Source organism: Vipera ursinii (assembly GCF_947247035.1).
Source record: "Vipera ursinii genome assembly, chromosome: 13".
Lineage (NCBI taxonomy): Eukaryota > Metazoa > Chordata > Lepidosauria > Squamata > Viperidae > Vipera > Vipera ursinii.
In genome coordinates, this window is record NC_139526.1 from 2286032 (window position 1) to 2304911 (window position 18880).

At 47.9% G+C, this 18880-nt stretch overlaps 1 protein-coding gene across 1 annotated transcript in view; it reads left to right on the forward strand.

Annotated features, from left to right (window-relative positions):
• CACNG3 (calcium voltage-gated channel auxiliary subunit gamma 3) overlaps window positions 1-16721 on the forward strand; it is a gene marked incomplete at its 5' end in the record, with an annotated part of 76366 nt that extends 59645 nt beyond the window's left edge. The window contains 3 exons of the mRNA XM_083372477.1: window positions 9632-9715; window positions 11713-11853; window positions 15933-16721. Coding sequence (XP_083228603.1) covers window positions 9632-9715; window positions 11713-11853; window positions 15933-16447 — 740 coding nt within the window. The 3' untranslated portion in view covers window positions 16448-16721. The remainder of the gene's footprint in view (window positions 1-9631; window positions 9716-11712; window positions 11854-15932) is intronic.
• Between the last annotated feature and the right edge of the window lie 2159 nt (window positions 16722-18880).

Genomic DNA, 18880 nt, shown 5'->3' on the forward strand with positions numbered 1-18880 from the left:
AGGGCATCTGTATTAAGACTGAACATCCCTCTCTCAGTGGGGGGGGGAATGCACACCCCCTATCACCTGTTTACAACACAGTCCTTTCAGCAGCTCCAAGAAGGCTCCGCACCCATTTGCAATATTCAGATGGCCCTGAAGGAACAGATAAACCTCTAAGTGGCCTCAACAACTCTCAGAAAGAGTGCTAAAGACCAGAGGACTGCAAGGGATTTAAATCTTTCTATCTTCCATCATTCAGTCAGAACTGAAGAAGCTTCTCGGATGAGAAGCAAAACGTCTTCAAGGAAAAACAAAGTCCGGTTGCCTTTTGAAGAAGCACCTTTGTGGAAAAAAACTGATTGTGTTACTGTGACAGGACAAACTCTGTGACTGGCTCTGGGCATTGAGGTCCTCTGAGTATCCAAGCATTTTCGTAGCCCAAAGTGTCATTGCAGAGCTCACCTAAGATTGCCTAAATATTACGACTTAGCACGCAAGGCCTGTGTGCACCATCCATCAGACTGGTTATTAGAAAATGGGTTGTGCAGCTTAGCTCTCTTGTGGGAGTATTTACAACGGAACAAGCTAGAAAACAAAGGAAGCAGTTTAAATAAGAGTCTGGGACCGAAAACCACAAAGCTCCCCTCCTTTAGGGACTTTTCCCTTCTTTTCTGATGTCTTATTCCCCAACATCCCTTTATATTTCTCATCTGTCCTGACTGGGGATTTGTGTGGATCCTCTTTCTGCTGCCTTCCGCCCACACCTCTCCTGGAACAGCTTTTTGGCCTTGGATTTCGACCCTGAGCAGCCTGAGATTCCCAAATCAGGAACCCAGAGCATGAGCAGAACACTTTGATTCCCACAAGGGACGAATGGCTGCAAAAGTGGACGGAGTTAGCAGAGGTGGCTAAATCGACTGCTTTGATTAAAGAAAAGAACACAATAATTTTGTTCCTACTTGGAAACCACTTCTGGACTTTGTGCTTGAGGTGTCCAAAAGATGAAGCCTTGATTTGGTGTTTTGCTGATTAGATAGGTTTGTTGTTAGAGAAGAGGCTACTGTTGTGATTCAGGGTCAGCCTGTGGGTTCGGCAGTTGGGTCGGACGACTCAGAGGAGGAGGGGGGTGTTGAAGACCTTGCTGAGGGGGTTGAAGATCTTGCTGATGATTGCCCTCAGGCAGGCCCCTCCCACTTGGTCACCATGGAGACCCAGCTGTGTGAGCCTGACAGTGTGGATGAAGATGACCCACAGCTGGCCCTGTTCAAGGACGCCCGACGCAGGAGGCAGTCAAGTAGGAGTAAACAGAGGAAGGCAATGGGGCTTCTCGGAAGGAGGGAGAGAGAGGCCACGCCCTGAACTCTTTATAAAGGGAATGTGTGGGGAGGGCTGGTTTGCTGAAAGCAACCGCTCAGATAGTGTTTCAAAGCTCCTGTATCTTGGTTCGTGACTTGTTTGTTTTTGTAGTAATAAATGTGGCAGACGTTATTCCAGCCTCTTGCAGTTTGTAAAGGGGTCGTCCCTGCTTTTGTTGCAGGGCCGGTAGCAGGCTGGTACAGAACAGCTACTACATATGATCATATAAAAGTTAAAAAGCTGAGGTTATCTCACTCCCTTATTCTACTGCACCAAAAAGAGTCGGAGGTCAATACTTTCCTCCTTCTTTTCCCCCACACGTTTCTCTCTCCCCCTTTTCCTCCCTTATTTTCCCATTGTTTTCATTTTTAATTGTACTTTTCTATTTCATACTTTGATAAACCAATAAAACATTTACCGTCCAGGAATACAGAGCGTGAGCATGAAAAATAGAAAGCAGAGCTTTCCCAGGTGGAGGAGCGATGGCCCTGCTCCAAGCAGAAGCTCTGCATTGGCCCCCATGTCCACGCCTTGTGGCCTCTTCCATTCCTGGATACAAGAAAAGTTCCATTTCTGGCTGCTCCGAAGGTGCTTTTTCAACAGGCAACTGGCCTTTGTTTTTGCTTGAAGACATTTCGCTTCTAATACAAGAAGCTTCTTCAGTTCTTTCATAACCGAAGAAGCTTCTTGGACGAGAAGCGAAACGTCTTTAAGGAAAAACAGGAATGTCCAGTTGCCTTTTGAAAGGAATCTCCACAGACATATCTGGCTGTATTGCTCGGGCCTCTGGGAAGCTTCTCCGCCATTCATGCTTTGGGGGTCCTTGGCAGGAGCTGCTGTCTTGCTCTATGATGGGTGAGGTGAGGTGTCTGGGCTGTTCTTCTGAATGGCCTCCCTGGGACATTGTCTCACCTCCTTCTCTGGCTTCTAGGAACAGTCTTGGCAACCATCTCCAGCACTAGACAAGCAATTGCCTTCTGATTATAATAAGCGCCTCGCTTTGATTCTCCCTAACGCTTCCACCATGCGATTGCCTTCTGAAAGGGGCAGCGGGTTTGCCCACCCACCCCCCAAAAATGCCAGAGGTTTGGAGCCTCCAAAAAGATTTTCTATGAACCCAATAGTCTGAGGATAGCTCAGGAGATGTCCTCACAGTCTGTGTGGAATACTCATGCTTCCTTTGCCAAGCTGGCTTATAAGGAGGAACTGTCTGGTGTAGGAAAATGTCCACAGAGTTTGATTCTGCTCTGGGAGGTTGGTTCAGAATTAGCTGTAGACTTGGGGAAGGACAGTTTGGGTTGTTGTTGTTTTTTGCAAGCCAAGTTGAAATGTTGCTTAGGGCATCAGAATAGTAATAGCACTGAGACTTATCTACCACGCCATAGTGCTTTACAGCAGTCTCTGAGCGATTTACAATGTCTGTATTTTGCCCCCCAACAATCTGGGTCCTCATTTTACCGACCTCAGAAGGGTGGAAGGCTGAGTCAACCTTAAGCCAGTCAGGATCGAACTCCAGGCAGTGGGCAGAGTCATCCTGCAATGCTGCATTCCAGTCACTGCACCACCAGGGCTCCTGAGGATCAGCCCCTGATGGTCCAATTCTTTGAGGGTGCTTGTATGCTCCAGAATTATATTTTGATTTATAGCCCCACTGAAGTTGAACACAGCCCTAGATTTCCTAAGGGCCCAATGACTACCTACCTGTGGCATGATATGAATTGGCATGGGGTGACTCTGGGGTCATTCTGTTCCCGGAAATAGCCACAACCTCACTGACACAGCCCAGATTGTCAGATCTGCCCCAGTCTGATCCCTTAGGAAAGAAAAGCCCTCAACTCCATTTGATTGAAGTGAAAGATACTTTTACTAAAAGTCAGGCTGGATCTGAGTTTCCTGCACATCATTATTTTCTTCATTCACCATTCCTCCCCCGATGACCAGCCCAAATCCAGCCAAAGCGATGCCATCAAGATGTTTTGGGAATACTGAGGTGTTTGGGCTGGTACATTTCCATACTCAAGGTAAATGACCTCTTCCTCAGCTGTCATCCGCCTTCCCTAATTCCCACAATAGATACATACAGGTTTATTGCCCATTTGTCCTCCTCCCCAGTCCTTTGATGGCAGGATGCCAGTGAGGCACCAAGCCAAAGATGGTGGTCCTTAACAGGGATGTTAGTCCTGCAGAGGAGAAAAGAGGAGAGAGGGAAACATAACAAATATATGATTACATAAACAAATGACTGGTTTGTCAGGATATTGGTTGTGGAAACGTTTTATGAGGTTAGATGCTTGAATGTGCTTCATGTCCACCCATTGCCTTTCCATGCAACTAACTACTGGAGTTTCCCACAGTGCTTACGGGAATCTAATATGTCTTTAACTGCAAAGTGCTGTTCACCCTCAATCATGGGAGGTTAAGATAGTGTTGGCGGTAGCGGCCATAGTGGGGAGAGGATTTCAGGCTTAAGCAGGCTGCAATGAAAAATTGGGTGACTACGTCTAAGGGATTTTGGCAGCTCAAGTCATTGGGTTAATGATTCTCTTAATAGGGAAAGGACCAATATACTTAGGTCCCAGTTTTGGGGAAGGTTGTCTGGATTGCAAGTATCTAGTAGACAGGAAAACACAATCTCCTATTTTAAAGTCTTTAGGTTACATGTATTCTTTATCTGCTTGTTTTTTTATATGATTCCCTTGCTTCTTCTAGCATTTTTCTCACCATTGGCCAGGTGTTTTGTAATTGCATAATTCATTCCTTCAAAGATGCAATGAGAGGGGTGGCTAGGGGAAATTCAGGCATGGATGTAAAGTCCTGTCCTGTAGCTACTTTGAATAGGGTAAAATCAGTTCTCCTATGCATGGAGTTGTTGTAAGCCACTTCAGTGAATGGGAGAAGGTCTGTCCAACTGTCCTGCTGTTAATTAGCATAACACCTTAGGCAGGGCTTTTTTTGTCATAGAACGCCCAGAACGGAGTTCTGGCACCATTTTTGGATGGAACCTTGTAAGGTAGGCAAGGCGGGTTGTATGACATGTGTGAGTTCCGGCACCTTTTTCTTTTACAAAAACAGCAATGACCTTAGGTATTGTTCTAAGATCCCATTTGTACATTCACAGCCTCCATTGGTTTCCGGATGATGACTGGAACTAAACACCTGAGTTGTTCCCAAAAGTTTTAAAAACTTCTGCCAGAACGTTGAAGTGAATTGCACTCCACGATCAGAGATTATTTACTATGGAGCACCATGCAACCTATAGATATGTTCCATAAACAGCTAGGGTGCGTGCAGGAGGGATTTTTTGACAAGACACAAAGTGTACTTGTTTAGAAAAATAGATCGGTTATCACCCAAATATGTTCCCCGAACTTTCGTGGAGTTCTACTATAAAACCCATGGAAATTTCCCTCCATGGGGCATTGGGCTCTGCCACTGGCTGGAAAAGTCCTGGGGTTTTTCCCTGCCATCGTTTTGCCAAGGCACAAACTGGGCAACTGGCTACATAGCTTTCAATGTCTCTTTTAAGTGATGGCCACCAAAACTGCTGTTTGATCAAATGTAGGGTTTTTAGAAAAGCAAAACATCCCACAGTTTTAGAGCCATGGCTTTTATTTAGCATTAGTAATCACTGACTTTCGGGAATGTATAATTTGGCTCCTACCCAGACCATTGTGCATCATACATTCGCCTTTGTGGTCTTGGAACCGCTTGTCGTTTTCTAGCGCTGCCTTTAGAATCCTCTCTACACCCTTGTCTATCTGGGGCTTCATTTTTGCTTGCACCCAGGTGATTACAGGTGCTGGAAGCTGGTGAGATGAAATGACTAGCCTCACCACTTCTGGCTTAATGCTGTTATATTGTGGCATTGTGTACAAAGCATCTGCTAGAATTTTTTTCCCTCCTGGGCAGTACCACAAGGTGAAATTGAAACGGCTAAAATATTGAGCCCGGCAGAACTGCTTGGGCGACAGCCTCTGAGGGGTTTAAGGGCTTCTATGTTTTTATGATCAGTCCACACTCAAAAGGTGTTTTTCCCCCTTCCAGGAAATGCCTCCAAGCTAGGAGCACCCAGCATACTGTATAAACCTCCTTTTCCCAGACCATCCACCACTGTTCAGTCTCAGAGAGTTTTTTTTTTTGAAGTATAGGCACATGGTTGTAGGGCACCCTGTTTTTTCATTGCAAGCACACTGTCCCCACAGCCAAATCACTAGCGTCTGCCTCAATTATAAAGGAGGCATTAGAGTCCGGGGATTTTATTCCCGGCTCAGCTGCAAACAAGCATTTAAGTTTCTCAAGCCCTAATGGTGCAGAGGTTAGAATGCAGTACTGCAGGCTACTTCTGCTGACTGCCTGCTGTCAGCAGTTTGGCAGTTCAAGTCTCACCGGCTCAAGGTCGACTCAGCCTTCCATCCTTCCAAGGTCGTTAAAACGAGGACCCAGATTGTTGGGGGCCACAGGCTGACTCTGTAAACCATGTTGCCAGAGCTTTAAAGCACTGTGAAGTGGTATATAAGTCCAATTGCTCCTGCTATTAGCATTCCATGGTCCATTTCAGCGGCTGGCTGGGCTCTTGCAATGAAATGAACAGGGTGCCCGACAACAACGGTGTGCCTATACTGCTGTTACAGAGGAGACTTTTGGCACGATGCACTGCACTGCCTTGGAAGATTTCTACCACAACTGATAGCAGCCCTACCCTTTATGTCAACTGCTTAAAAAGATGCTGCTCCACAATGAGGACGCGCAGAAATGAAGCTGTCAAGGATGTGAAACTTAACCCAAAGCTCAATGCTGGCATTCTAAAATGTCAATGGATGCAGTGACTGTGGTGTAGGCAGAAGGAAGGGGGCAGGATGGTTATTTCTGTGATGATTAAAAAAAGAAACACTCAGAAAATACTGAAGCAAGCCCGGCAGCCCTAAACGCAGAGAACTGAAGACGAGCTGTTGCAGGGCCATGACCCAGTCAGAACTTTTTTAAGAAGGCCGCAGGCTGAGAGTTTGGCCTCAAGAAGCAAGCCCCACGCCACATCTCGGTTCGCCTAGAATTGAATTTGGAGGTGCTTTGTGGTAACATTTTTTTTCCTCGGTAGCCTGATCTGTAACCATAGTGTCAGGTCCCTACCAGAATGCTGCCCTTCCAGAGGGAGGGGGGGAAAACTAGTTGGGATTGAGGGTGTTTCTACTTTTGCTTTGATGTTTCTGCATGGGAATTGGGGAGAGGGGAATGAGCCCCCTGGGTCATCTGGTTTGACTCCTTTCCAGCTATCTCCTGCCTGCTAGCAAGGTCATTATCACCTTTTTGACTGGGAATTCTCACAGCGTCTTCACGCCAGCAGATTGTCTCCTGAGGGACTGGGCATTGGGGTGGGGTTTGGACAATGGGAAATTCAGCTTAACGTTCTGCATGGGAACTTCAGATTCTGCCTGACTTCTTTGCAATCACTTTTGGTAAAAGATCCTTTCGAAATAACACTTGTTTCAAGACTCATGCTTTCCTGAGAAGATAGCTGAGGCGGGACCTTACATTAGGTGGAATCTGCCAAGTGCTCAATCTGGAGAGGCACCCGCCCTACCGTGGGGACCGTGCAAATGATGTCTAACCAAGGCAGCGACCAGGAGGAACTCAGTGCTGGGGGGAAGCCTCTGCTAAAGCCCACCCAGGCACAAGATCCACCAGACGGACAGAGGAAGCTACCAGCCTTGGGGACTTGTCTAAGCCAAGATGGTCCATAGGCATAGGGAAGAGAGATGGTTGTGAAGGGAGGACCAAAGGGGTCACCCTCACCAGGGGCAGCTGCTGCCATTATCTTAGTTAACAACATTAACTGGGACTGGAATTTCCGTTCCTAAATGATGTAGTCCTAAAGCCCTACCAAACGTGATGGCATTGGTTAGCAACAGGAATCCCAGCACTCAATCGCAGTTGTTTAACAAGGATTGTGGCTCATTGAGTGAGTCCAGGGGGCTGGCAGGCAGGCAGGTAAATGGCTGCTACAGGTGAGGGAGAGTGTGAGCATCTTACCAGAGTGATTCACATCTTTCTGTGCCAGTTTTGCTTGGAGGGAAGTTCACAAAAGACGATCCTGGGACCAAGGAGTTCTGCAACCATCGTAAGTTGAGTCTGCTGTCAAGGGTCCAAATCTCAATTACATGACCAAGGCAAGTCAGCAAGTGATGACTCCCCTGCTTAAAAACCACTATGGCTAGATAGTAGTCTCATTAAGAAGTTGTAACAGACATTGCCACACAATTAATGGAGGGGAGAGAGAGATTACAAGACAAGACAATATTACAAGACAATATTACTCATATTGCAATTAGCTCTGGTAATGCAGAAGGCAACTGAGAAGCAGGAAAAAAATGCAAACTGATAGGTGAATTCAAGCAGAGGAAGATCACTTTATCTGTTTATGGTTTTTTTTTCCTTTATAGAATTATAAAGCAATCCCAAGGCAGCCTTTAAGTCCTGCCAACGCAGCCCCAGGCTAACTGCCACGATCTCAGGAACAAACATGGTTGTTTGCTGGCCTGATTTCAGGGGAGTTTGTGCAGGAGCAAGTTGGTTGTGCAAATTTGTCCATCATGGGACGCATGTCTGAGCAAGATTGTCTCCTGGCCCAAGGGCAAAAGTTAAATTAGATGGCCAAAAAGGATGATCAGAAGCAGGACCCCAAAGGAAGTGAGCGCTAGGCAGCCAGGGCCAAGAGGCCCTTGCGCTCTGTCCAGAAATGGGGTCAGGCAACTGCTCACGATGTGGAGAATTGATCCCACCGCAGAGCAGCCTTCACCTCCAGCCCCAGGAAGTCCCTTGTCTTCACCCAGGGAGCGTGATTGCTGCACATGGCCGAGGAGAGAGTCTGTGCGGGTGGGAGCTGCCCCAACCCGGGCAGAACCATCACAGATGCTCTTAGACGTGACCATGGGGTCACTTCAGAGTTAGGAAATGGGGAACATCCATGATTTGGTTTGTCATTGTCTTTGTTTTGTGGATTATGGCTCCAACTAGACAGATGTTACCTGCACAGCAAAAGCCATCTTTTGTGCAGGGGGAGACAGAAGGAGAGAAGTTACAACTGGGGGAAGCAGCTCAAGCTTGCAAGCAACTTAGAGATTTATGTTATTAAAAATAAAGCTACGCTTGCTTACTGGAAAGCTCCTGGCCAGGTACCCAAACCAACCCCGGTTGTCTTTGCTAGGCCTGGGGCTGGTCCAGCTGCACTAGGGTGGCTCAGGGGTGGGGGAGGAAGGGGGGGCTTTGCTTTCAGCCTCCTTAACCGAATTTCGATTGAGTTTCAGAGAGATTGCCAAACTTTGCTCTCTCCTCAAGGGATTAATCCTGTTACAACAACAATATCAATTTAAATAAAGAAATCGATTTTAAGCAGAGGAGCCGCTCTGCTGGAAAGCTAGGAGTAGGTGATGGGGGTGGTAGTCCAGAAGGAGCTCAGCCAGAAGGGGATGGACCAAGATGATGGTCTGAAGGAGTGTGTGTGTGTGTGTGTGTGTGTGTGTGTGTGTGTGTGTGTGTGTGTGTGTGTGTAAGTATGCTTGTAGTATGTTAATTTCAGCCCACCTCAAGCAACCCTGGAATATAAAACCCATGGTGCGCAATCCACACCACCATTGGCTAATAATTGCATGAGTTCTACCAGATGTGATTAGGAATTACCGGCAATGCTGTCCCAGCAGACTCAGAACCTTTGCACCTGGGGGTGATTTAGAGGTCCAGGTCTATCTGTATGTTGGAGCTTTCTTTTCTAATTTTATGGAACTCTTTTAAAATAATTATTGTGGATTCTCCAGAAGAAGAGTTTAGAATTTCGAATGGGGAATCAACAGCTAAATGAATTCTGGAGATGGGTCTGTGATGCTTGCCCACCTTCAGTGGTGGATGCAGGTCCATTTTCTCTTTCTGTACTTGCTGGTGAGGCACAGGGTGACTCTGCACAACTCCCAGGGGGGTGGGGTTGCTAAAGGGGCCAGAGGTGGGTGATGACGTCAAGGAGTCCCTTATTGCACAGAGAGCTCACTGTGAGCTGCTGGGCTGGCTTGGAGCTCAACCACCTTGGTTAAAAATTAGGGATGGCAGTACTTTAACCTTGCGCAGGGTTGTAGAATGACCTGAAAGGATGGACGGTGACTTGGCATCCTCTTTCTCCACTGCTGGAGCCAGGCCAAGAGACCGTGTTGTCCTGAGATGCAGAGGCCTTCACAGTCCTGGCTGGCCTGGTCCAGCATCCTGGTGCTTACGAGAATCTTACATCCCCACCCTGTTTTTTTCCCCTCAGGGACTTTCCGAGGAATCTGCAAGCAGATCAATCATTTTCCAGAAGATGGTGACTATGAACAGGACGCTGCCGAGTATCTCTTGCGTAAGTTGAGGGATCCTGATGGGGTAAGAAGCGGGTGACTCAGTCAGGAAAGGCTGTCTCGTTCACATGTGGGGCAACCACACGGTGGGCCCAATGGGAGGGGGAGTCAAATTGGGGTGTGCCCAAATCCTGTTTTGCAACTCTTTTCTAAGCATTCTAAAGCAGTGAAATAACGACTGAAGTTTACCTTTGTTCCTAATTTCTGTTTTCCAATAATCGAGGGGCTGCCACCAAGAAGAAGGTCCATCACCAGAAGTCAGGACAAGAAGCAACGGAGGGAAACTCCTCAAGGAGAGAAGCAACCTGGAACTAAGGAGAAACTTCCTGACAGTCAGAACAATTAACCAGTCGAATGGCTTGTCTTCAGAGGTCATCAGTGCTCCATCACTAGAGGTTTTTAAGAAGAGACAGCCATTTATCCAGAATAGTAGACGGTCTCCTACATGAGCAAGGGGTTGGACTAGAAGATCTCCAAGGTCCCTTCCAACTCTGTTATTCTGCTGGAGCAGATAATCCAAATAGTGTCTCTAGCCTTTTTCTCAAACCCAGCACGGGTGATGCACTAATACCTCAAAGTGGCTGGATTGCTCTGCTGAAAGAGATAACAGTCTGATTACACCATGCAGGGAGGGTGGTCAAAACAGTCAAGAATAGAATAACAGAGTTGGAAGGGACCTTGTAGGTCATCTAGACCAACCCCCTGCCCAAGCAGGAGACCCTACACCATTTCTGACAAATGGCAATCCAGTCTCTTCTTGAAAGTTTCCAGTGATGAAGCTCCCACAACTTCTAAAGGCAAAACTGTTCCATTAGTTGATTGTTTTTGCTGCCAGGAAATTTCTCCTTATTTCCAGGTTGAATCTCTCCTTGATCAGTTTCCATCCGTTATTCCTTGTCTGGCCTTCAGGTGCTTTTAAAAGTAGATTGACCCCCTCTTCTTTTTAGCAGCCCCTCAAATATTGGAACACTGCTGTCATGTCTCCCCTGGGTCTTCTGTTCACTAGACTAGCCATGCCCAGTTCCTGCAACCGTTTTTCATATGTTTTAGCCTCCAGTCCCTTAATCATCCTTGTTGCTCTTCTCTGCACTTTCCCCAAAGTCTCAACATCTTTTTTATAGTGTAGACACCAAAATTGATTGCAGTATTCTAGGTGTGGTCTTACTAAGGCTTTATAGAGTGTATTAATACCTCACCTGATATTGACTGAATCCCTCTGTTAATGCAACTTAGGATTGCAGTGGCTTTTTTAGCTGCCGCCGGACACTGTTCACTCATATTTAATTGATGGTCCGCTAAAACTCCAAGATCCCTCTCACAGTTGCTGCTTTAAGCCTGGTTTCACCCCACTCTATAGGTCAGGTCCACAAATCCTTATTCTTTTCCTTGTATATATACTCTACTTTTAGGGCCTGCCATTCTGCAGTGGGGGGAGGGAGAGCTTTGTATTAGCTTGGGATAACTTTCGCTTTCTACTCTTTCTTCCTGCCTCTCTCCCTTTGAGAAAGGAATGTGTCTCCCTTATCAGGGTGACTGTGCCAGTTACCCGCACATCGTGCCACCTGTGGATTGGCTGGATTTCAAATGGACATTAAGACTTTGATGGGAGGGGAAATATTACTGGTTTAACTCTTCCGTTTCAGCGGGTGTTTCCCCAGATCTCACTTGACTTCTTCCCTACTGTCACTGACCCCTAATAAAAGCATCCTTTTGAGACAATGCCTGTTTCAAGTTCTGCTTTCTTGAGTGGTTAGTCTAAGTGGGTCCCTATATGTGTACTTTGGGTTTTTCTTGCCTAAGTGTAAGGCGTAGTCGAAGACTCTGTGCACATGTGACACCTGCAAAATGGACTTTGACTGCACAGTCACCGCTGCCATCTTGACCCCTCTGCAGATGCTCCTGCCATGCTGGGGAAGTCTCTGGCCTGCAATGGCCTTGATCCCTGGGCCAGCTGCAGCTGCCCTCTACTGACCCCAGCCATCTCCTTTTCTCTCTCCAGGTGCCGTAAGAGCCTCCAGCATCTTCCCCCTCCTCAGCGTGGGTCTCCTGTTCTTCGGGGGACTCTGCGTGGCGGCCAGTGAGTTTTACAAGAGCAAACTCAATGTCATTCTGAGCGCAGGCATCTTTTTCGTTTCCGCAGGTGAGTTCCATTTTTACGCAATTCACCATGTTTGACATCAGCCTGGATCATGAAATAAAGTTGCAACGTTAAGTACTATGATTTCATATTGGGGCATTTTCCATATAAATAGAAGTGGATCACATAGCAGATTATAAAAAAAACCAAGCTAAGATACAGAAGGGGGAAAAGACATGGATCACACCTTACACTAAGCTATGATTTGTTTTAACAAGCCACAATGATTGTTTTCATGCTTAAATTCATAATTCATTGCTTAAGCCACAGCTGGCTGTTCTTAGCACTAAGCCCTAACAGCCTGCAGTCACCATGATTGATCCAATAAGGTAAAGAAATCACATTTGGACATTGCCTGTGCGAAGCTAGACAAGGGAAAGCATAAAAAAACTGTTACATGAGGCCAGTTTTCCGGGCTTTACAATTAACAAACTGCAAAAGTAAAAATAAACTCTAGTCTGGAATTGCAAGACTCAGAAAACAGTGTTTTCACAAATAGGGGGCTCTGCAGATGTCACAAAAGGAGGCAGAAAGAATGACATCATATTTATGATGCCCTTAGAATGTTCATATATGCCTTTGTATGCATGTGACATGTTTAATCACGGCCTCCCACACTTTCAAGGTCTCATCCGTTGAACACCACCTTGTCCCCATAACTGAAATGCCTTTATGTTTTCCCTATTGCTTCTCCCATTCCACGTCTGAACCTTTGTGGCCTTTTTAAAAGAAAATTCAGATGCAACTTTTTAAAAAACAGATTCAGGAGATACTGGCCCACGCTGGACTTAGAGCAGAGTTTGTCACCCATTGCTTGTTCTTGTTCCTCTTGAAGTCACTTGAATTTTTATTTATTTGTCATATTTAATAACTACCCAGCTCCCTCATGGAGCGATTATGGGTGGTGACCCACCCCATTGCTGGTTTTCCTATCTGGACAGTGGTTTGATGATCTGGGAGGGGGTACGCCAAATACTGTCCCCCTGTCATGATACGATCATCACCTCCTACGGCTGGTCTTCCGATACGCTACCCCTCGCCGCTGGGCTGAGGAGCCGACCAGGTGGTTCCGCCCCAGGCGCCTAATGGATCCAGAACGGTTCCAGACGGCGCTTGGGTCTATACCTATCTCCCTCACCCACAGCCCGGCTGATGCCTTGGTGGAGGCTTGGGAGAGGGCTGCCACCGAGGCACTTGACCGGGTTGTACCCTTGCAACCCCTGATCTGGTGCAGATCCCGATGGGCTCCATGGTTTTCTGTGGAGCTACGGGAGATGAAACGTCGGAGACGGAATCTGGAGAGCTGTTGGAGATCCAGCCGGTCTGAATCCGACCAATTGCGAATAAGATCTTTCACGAGGTCTTATCTCGCAGCGATGAGGACGACGAAGTCTAATTACTTTGCCGCCCTCATCGCGTCCGCAGATAATCGCCCGGCCGCCCTGTTTAGGGTAACTCATTCCCTCCTTTCTCAGGAGGTGAGGGAGGAGCCCTTGCAGGGGCGGGCCGAGGAGTTTAGCCAGCATCTGGTGGACAAAATCGCTCAGATTCGGACCGGTTTGGACTCTGACTGGGCAGAGTCTGACGGGGAGGAATCGAGCAGTCTTGAGAGTATTATCTGGACTGAGTTTGATCCTGTGACTCCCGAGGAGGTGGACAGGATTATGGGGAGGCTGAGCTCTACCACCTGTTTATTGGACCCGTGCCCTTCCTGGCTGGTTTATTCAGCTCGGGAGGAGACACGAGGCTGGTTCCAGGCAGTGATATCTGCTTGTTTGAGCGAGGGTGTCTTTCCCGCCGCCTTGAAGGAAGCAGTGGTGAGACCCCTTCTCAAGAAGCCTGCCCTGGATCCAGCTATTTTGAATAACTATCGTCCAGTCTCCAATCTTCGCTTTTTAGCGAAGGTTGTTGAGAGTGTGGTGGCGCATCAGCTTCCTCTGTTCCTGGAGGAAACTGATTATCTTGACCCGTACCAATCAGGTTTCAGGCCCGGGTACAGCACGGAGACTGCATTGATCGTGCTGATGAATGATCTCTGGTGGGCTCGGGACAGGGGTTGTTCCTCTGTCCTAGTCCTATTAGACCTCTCAGTGGCTCTTGATACCATCAACCATGGTATCCTGCTGCGACGTCTCAGGGGGTTGGGAGTGGGGGGCACTGTTTTGCGGTGGTTCTCTTCCTACCTCCTGGGGCATTCGCAGTCGGTGTTGATGGGAGGGCAGAGGTCCTCCCCGAGGTCTCTCGTTTGTGGAGTTCTTCAGGGGTCGGTCCTCTCTCCCCTCCTGTTCAATATCTATATGAAGCCGCTGGGTGAGATCATTCGTGGTTTTGGGGTGGGGTATCATCAGTACGCCGATGATACCCAACTTTTTCTTTCCACCCCGAACCAACCCAGCGATGCCCTCGCCGTGATGTCCCGTTGCCTGGAGGCGGTCCAGGTCTGGATGGGGAGAAACAGGCTTCGTCTCAATCCCGCCAAGACTGAGTGGCTGTGTATACCGGCATCTTGGACTAACCAGACCATTCCACCTTTAATGATGGGGCGGTGAGGTGTTACCCCCCGTCGATAGGGCTCGCAACTTGGGCGGCCTCCTGGATTCACAGCTCAGCCTTGAAGATCATATAGGAGCCGTGACCAGGGGGACTTTTGCCCAGGTTCGCCTGGTGTGCCAGTTGCGGCCCTATCTGGACCGAGATGCCTTGTGCACAGTCACCCATGCGCTCGTGACCTCCCGGTTAGACTACTGCAATGCTCTCTACATGGGGCTGCCCTTGAGGACCACTCGGAGGCTTCAACTGGTGCAGAATGCGGCCGCGCGAGTTGTGATGGGGGCTCCCCGATACTCCTAACACCTCTGCTCCGCGAGCTGCATTGGCTTCCAGTTGCCCTCCGGGTGAGATTCAAGGTGCTGGTGATGACCTATAAAGCCCTAAATGGCTTGGGTCCGGGATATCTGAGGGAACACCTGCTGCTGGCATCAAGTTCCTTTCGTCCTGTATGCTCCCACAGGGAGGGCCTTCTCAGGGTGCCGCCGGCAAAGGATTGCCGGCGGGCAACACCCAAGGGGAGGGCCTTCTCTGTGGGCGCGCCTGCCCTCTGGAACCAGTTACCCGTAGAGCTTAGGACTGCCCCTGATTTTCATTCATTCCGCCGGGACCTGAAGACCTGGCTCTTTGAGCTTTCCGGCCAGGACTGAGGATTTTTTAATTTTTTAACTTATTGTAATTGGGTTTTTAATCAGAGTTATAGGGGTTTTAGATTTTAATTAAGGAAAATTTAATCTATTTTAATTTGTTATTAATTTTTGTATTGTAATGTTGTTTTAATTGCCTTGTGAACCGCCCTTGGTCCTACGGGAGAAGGGCGGTATATAAGTTTAATAAATAAATAAATAAATAAATAATACCATATCAAAAACAAAAGGATAAGGAGATCCACTGGCTCTGTTGGTTCCGTGGAAATTCATCATGGCTCATGAAAGATGAACTTCCCTCTCCATGAGGGATCTGTTGCTCCCCTTCAGAGTTTTGCACAAAACAGATCCAGGCCACATCTACCATATGTGGACTTCCCTCCCGGTGTCAAAATCTATCAGGAAATATAGTTCTCCTGGTATCACAACAGAAGCACTTTGCGGGATCTCCTCCATTGCCAGGGAAGTCTGGATGAAGGAGGATGATCCTAAATATATCCAGGCCTTGTCCTGATCCAGAAATACCATGCACACCGGCTTCAGGCTTGAATACCTGGCCGGTGATGATTGCTTTCTGCCACTCACCTCCAAGTGGTGAAGCAGACGGGTTGCATAATGGAAATTTATAAAGTCACAGGAAAGTCACTGGAGACCTATTTATGATATTGATACTAGAAAGCTGTCTGCAGTTGATCTGTGTAAGAGGTGGTTGGGGGTTCTGGGGATTGAATTCCAGAATCTTAAGGTTGCCAAGACTGAAAAACACGGATCAAGAGCATCAGAAAGACAGTAACTAAAGTTACCACAGATGCTGAGCTTGAGTGTATCACTTTTTTCAGACTCCAGAGCCCCAATTTATGTTGCGCCACTCTCTGGTCTTCCTTTCAGGGCTCAGCAACATCATAGGGATCATAGTTTACATCTCGGCCAATGCGGGGGACCCCGGGCAGAGTGACTCCAAGAAGAGCTATTCCTATGGGTGGTCTTTCTACTTTGGTGCCCTCTCCTTCATCATTGCTGAGATGGTTGGTGTGGTTGCTGTCCACATGTACATCGAGAGGCACCGCCAGATCCGGGCCAAGTCTCACTCCGTGGCCCTCCTGAAGAAATCCACCTTTGCCCGCTTGCCCACCTACCGGTACCGGTTCCGACGGCGATCCAGCTCCCGCTCCACAGAGCCACGGTCGAGGGACCTGTCTCCCATCGGCAAAGGCTTTAATACCATCCCGTCCACCGATATCTCCATGTTCACTCTTTCCAGGGATCCTTCCAAGGTGACTATTGGGACTTTGCTGAACTCAGAGAGAGATCACGGTTTTTTACAGATCCACAACTCCCTCCCCAAAGAGTTCAAAGAATCTTTGCATAACAACCCAGCCAACAGACGAACCACGCCCGTCTGAGCCGAACCTGTCCCTGGATGGCCTTAGATCGGACTGTTGGAGATGCTGTGTACAGAGGTGTATCATTGAGACTGCATGTGTGATCCGCCCTTCCCTTCGATGGCGTAACCAGCAAAACCTTGTTTTTAAAGAGTAACCCTTGCTGTGCTCCCTCTCCACAGGCAGCCTAGATCTGAACCGGATGCCCTTCGGGTTTCATATCCTAAACTGCCAGTTGTTTGGCCGAGCGGTTGCGGCCTGGGCCTGAAATCATCGGGGCCCTCAAGAACCCACCCTCTTCATTCGGTTGCCAAGGCAGAAGATTGGGCTTGGCCTCGTGCCTGCTGAAAAAAGGACCCCAGGAATGATTCTGGGGTTGACCGCTCGGAGGCCCATCAAGAAGGCGGGAAGTGGTGCTGGGCCCCATGGATTTTCCTCCCCCACCCATCCCACTCCCTACCCCACCCCCATCACCACGAAAACAGCCTTGGACTGTGGTCTCCATCCAGACATAGCATCGGGGGGCGGGGGGGGAATCCAAGCATGAAAACGGGGAGCCAAGTGCTTCTGAAAGACTTGGGCGATGCCCCCCTCTTTCCTTTGTGGACGCCCCAAAGGAGGCAGGCTCTGGGGGTGAGGCTGTCTGTTCTTGTGTGCATGCATTAAACAGCCTGGAATCCAATTCCCTCCCACATGGCGGGAAGAGAGGTGGCTCTGAGCCGTCTTGGTGGGCTTTGGAAGGGCTCTGTATTCTCTTGCATATTCAACACTCTTTGTCAAGGTGTAAGGGGCAGAAACGCCCCCCATTCCTGCCAAAGTTCTCCCACCGGGCAAGCATTTAATGTCACCCTGAAATGATGGCTCTGTATCTAGGTAGATGTTTCACAACACATCTGCTTTTCCAGATTTGTGTACCGCCTATGCCGTGGGATGATCTGAAGCACCTGAGATGTTAAAGGGAAACCAATAAAACCCCATTGAATCAGTCCTTGTGTTCAAGTGACTCTTTGTGCAAGGAAAAAGGGTCCTGATGGGACGGTGAATGACGTGATGCCAGGGAAGAGAAGTGGCACAAAGCAGACGAGACTATTTCAAAAGGGCCCAACGAATAACAGAGTTGAAGGGACCTTGGAGGTCGTCTAGTCCAACCCCCTGCTCACGCAAGAGAGCCTATGCCATTCCAGACCGGTGGCTCTCCAGTCTATTCTTAAAAGCCTCCCGTGATGGAGTACCCACAACACCCAAAGGCAATTTGTTCCACTGCTTGATTGTTCTCACTGTTAGGAAATTCCTCCTTAGTTCTAGGTTGCTTCTCTCCTTGATTAGTTTCCATCTGTTACTTCTTGTCCTGCCTTCAGATGCTTTGGAAAATAGGTTGACCACCACCACCCTTCTCTGTGGCAGCCCCTCAAAGAAGAGGGGTCAACCTATTTTCCAAAGCATCAGAATAAACTTGAATTCTGTTCCAATCTATCTGGGAAATCAAATTTGCAGCCATGGGGTTTGTTTTTTTCCCAGCTTTGGCTGCATCTAACTCGATGACGAGAGTGGCCAAGAATAGCAGCAGGGCTTTCATGCAGAGAAGAACAACTGAGGAACATCTATTTCCTTGGTATTCCACAGCGTTTTGGGTAGCAGCCTTCTGAGGATGAAGGACTGGTGGGTTCAACAGGGGTCTTTGAGTTGGTTCTGCATTTTTCCATCTGGATTCTTCTTTTGATCCCAGAAGACCCTTGAAACCTTTTTGCTTGCGCTAAAAAAATAGGTTGTCATTTCTCTCTGAATCTTCTCAGGAGCAGGAAAGGACAGAGGGGAAAGTAGTTCAATCTGAATTTTAATAGAATTGCCCATTTCACACCTTTAGAAAATCTTTAGAAGGGAAATCAAATGCACCCGTGCACCAAAATTCATCCTTTCCTGAAGTGAGAAGACAAAAGGTACATTTTGTACAATGTGTGCACAAAAATGCAAGTTTGCTGAAGTACCTAAAAGAACACCCAATTTGGGGGAAGGGCCAGGAAAACATATATTTTTTTTGCGCCTTCCTTGTGTACTTAGTGGCCTAGAATGCTTTGGAAGATGAGACCTATCCTGCCATGTTTCCTTGCCACATGCTAGGAGATCAGCCAGATCCAGAAAGATCTAGTAGAGGTGACCTTATCAATATTTCCCTCTGGTTCCTGTGAATGAAGAAATACAGGGTGTCACTAACCCACGGTCTTTGCCAGGGGAAACTGATATGGGCACCATGGCATCTTTGAAAAGGCCCACGCCATTCTTGCAACTGTCTTTTAGCCAATACAAAGAAAATTCAGATTTACACCTCTCAGCATTATGAAACCCCCCCCCCGCTTTTCTAACCCAAGGGATCCTTTCTGTAGATGGGGCAAAAACAGTCCACCCCCTTTATCTACCACCCTTAGCCAGGAGACGATTGAATGGCCACCTGTGTGA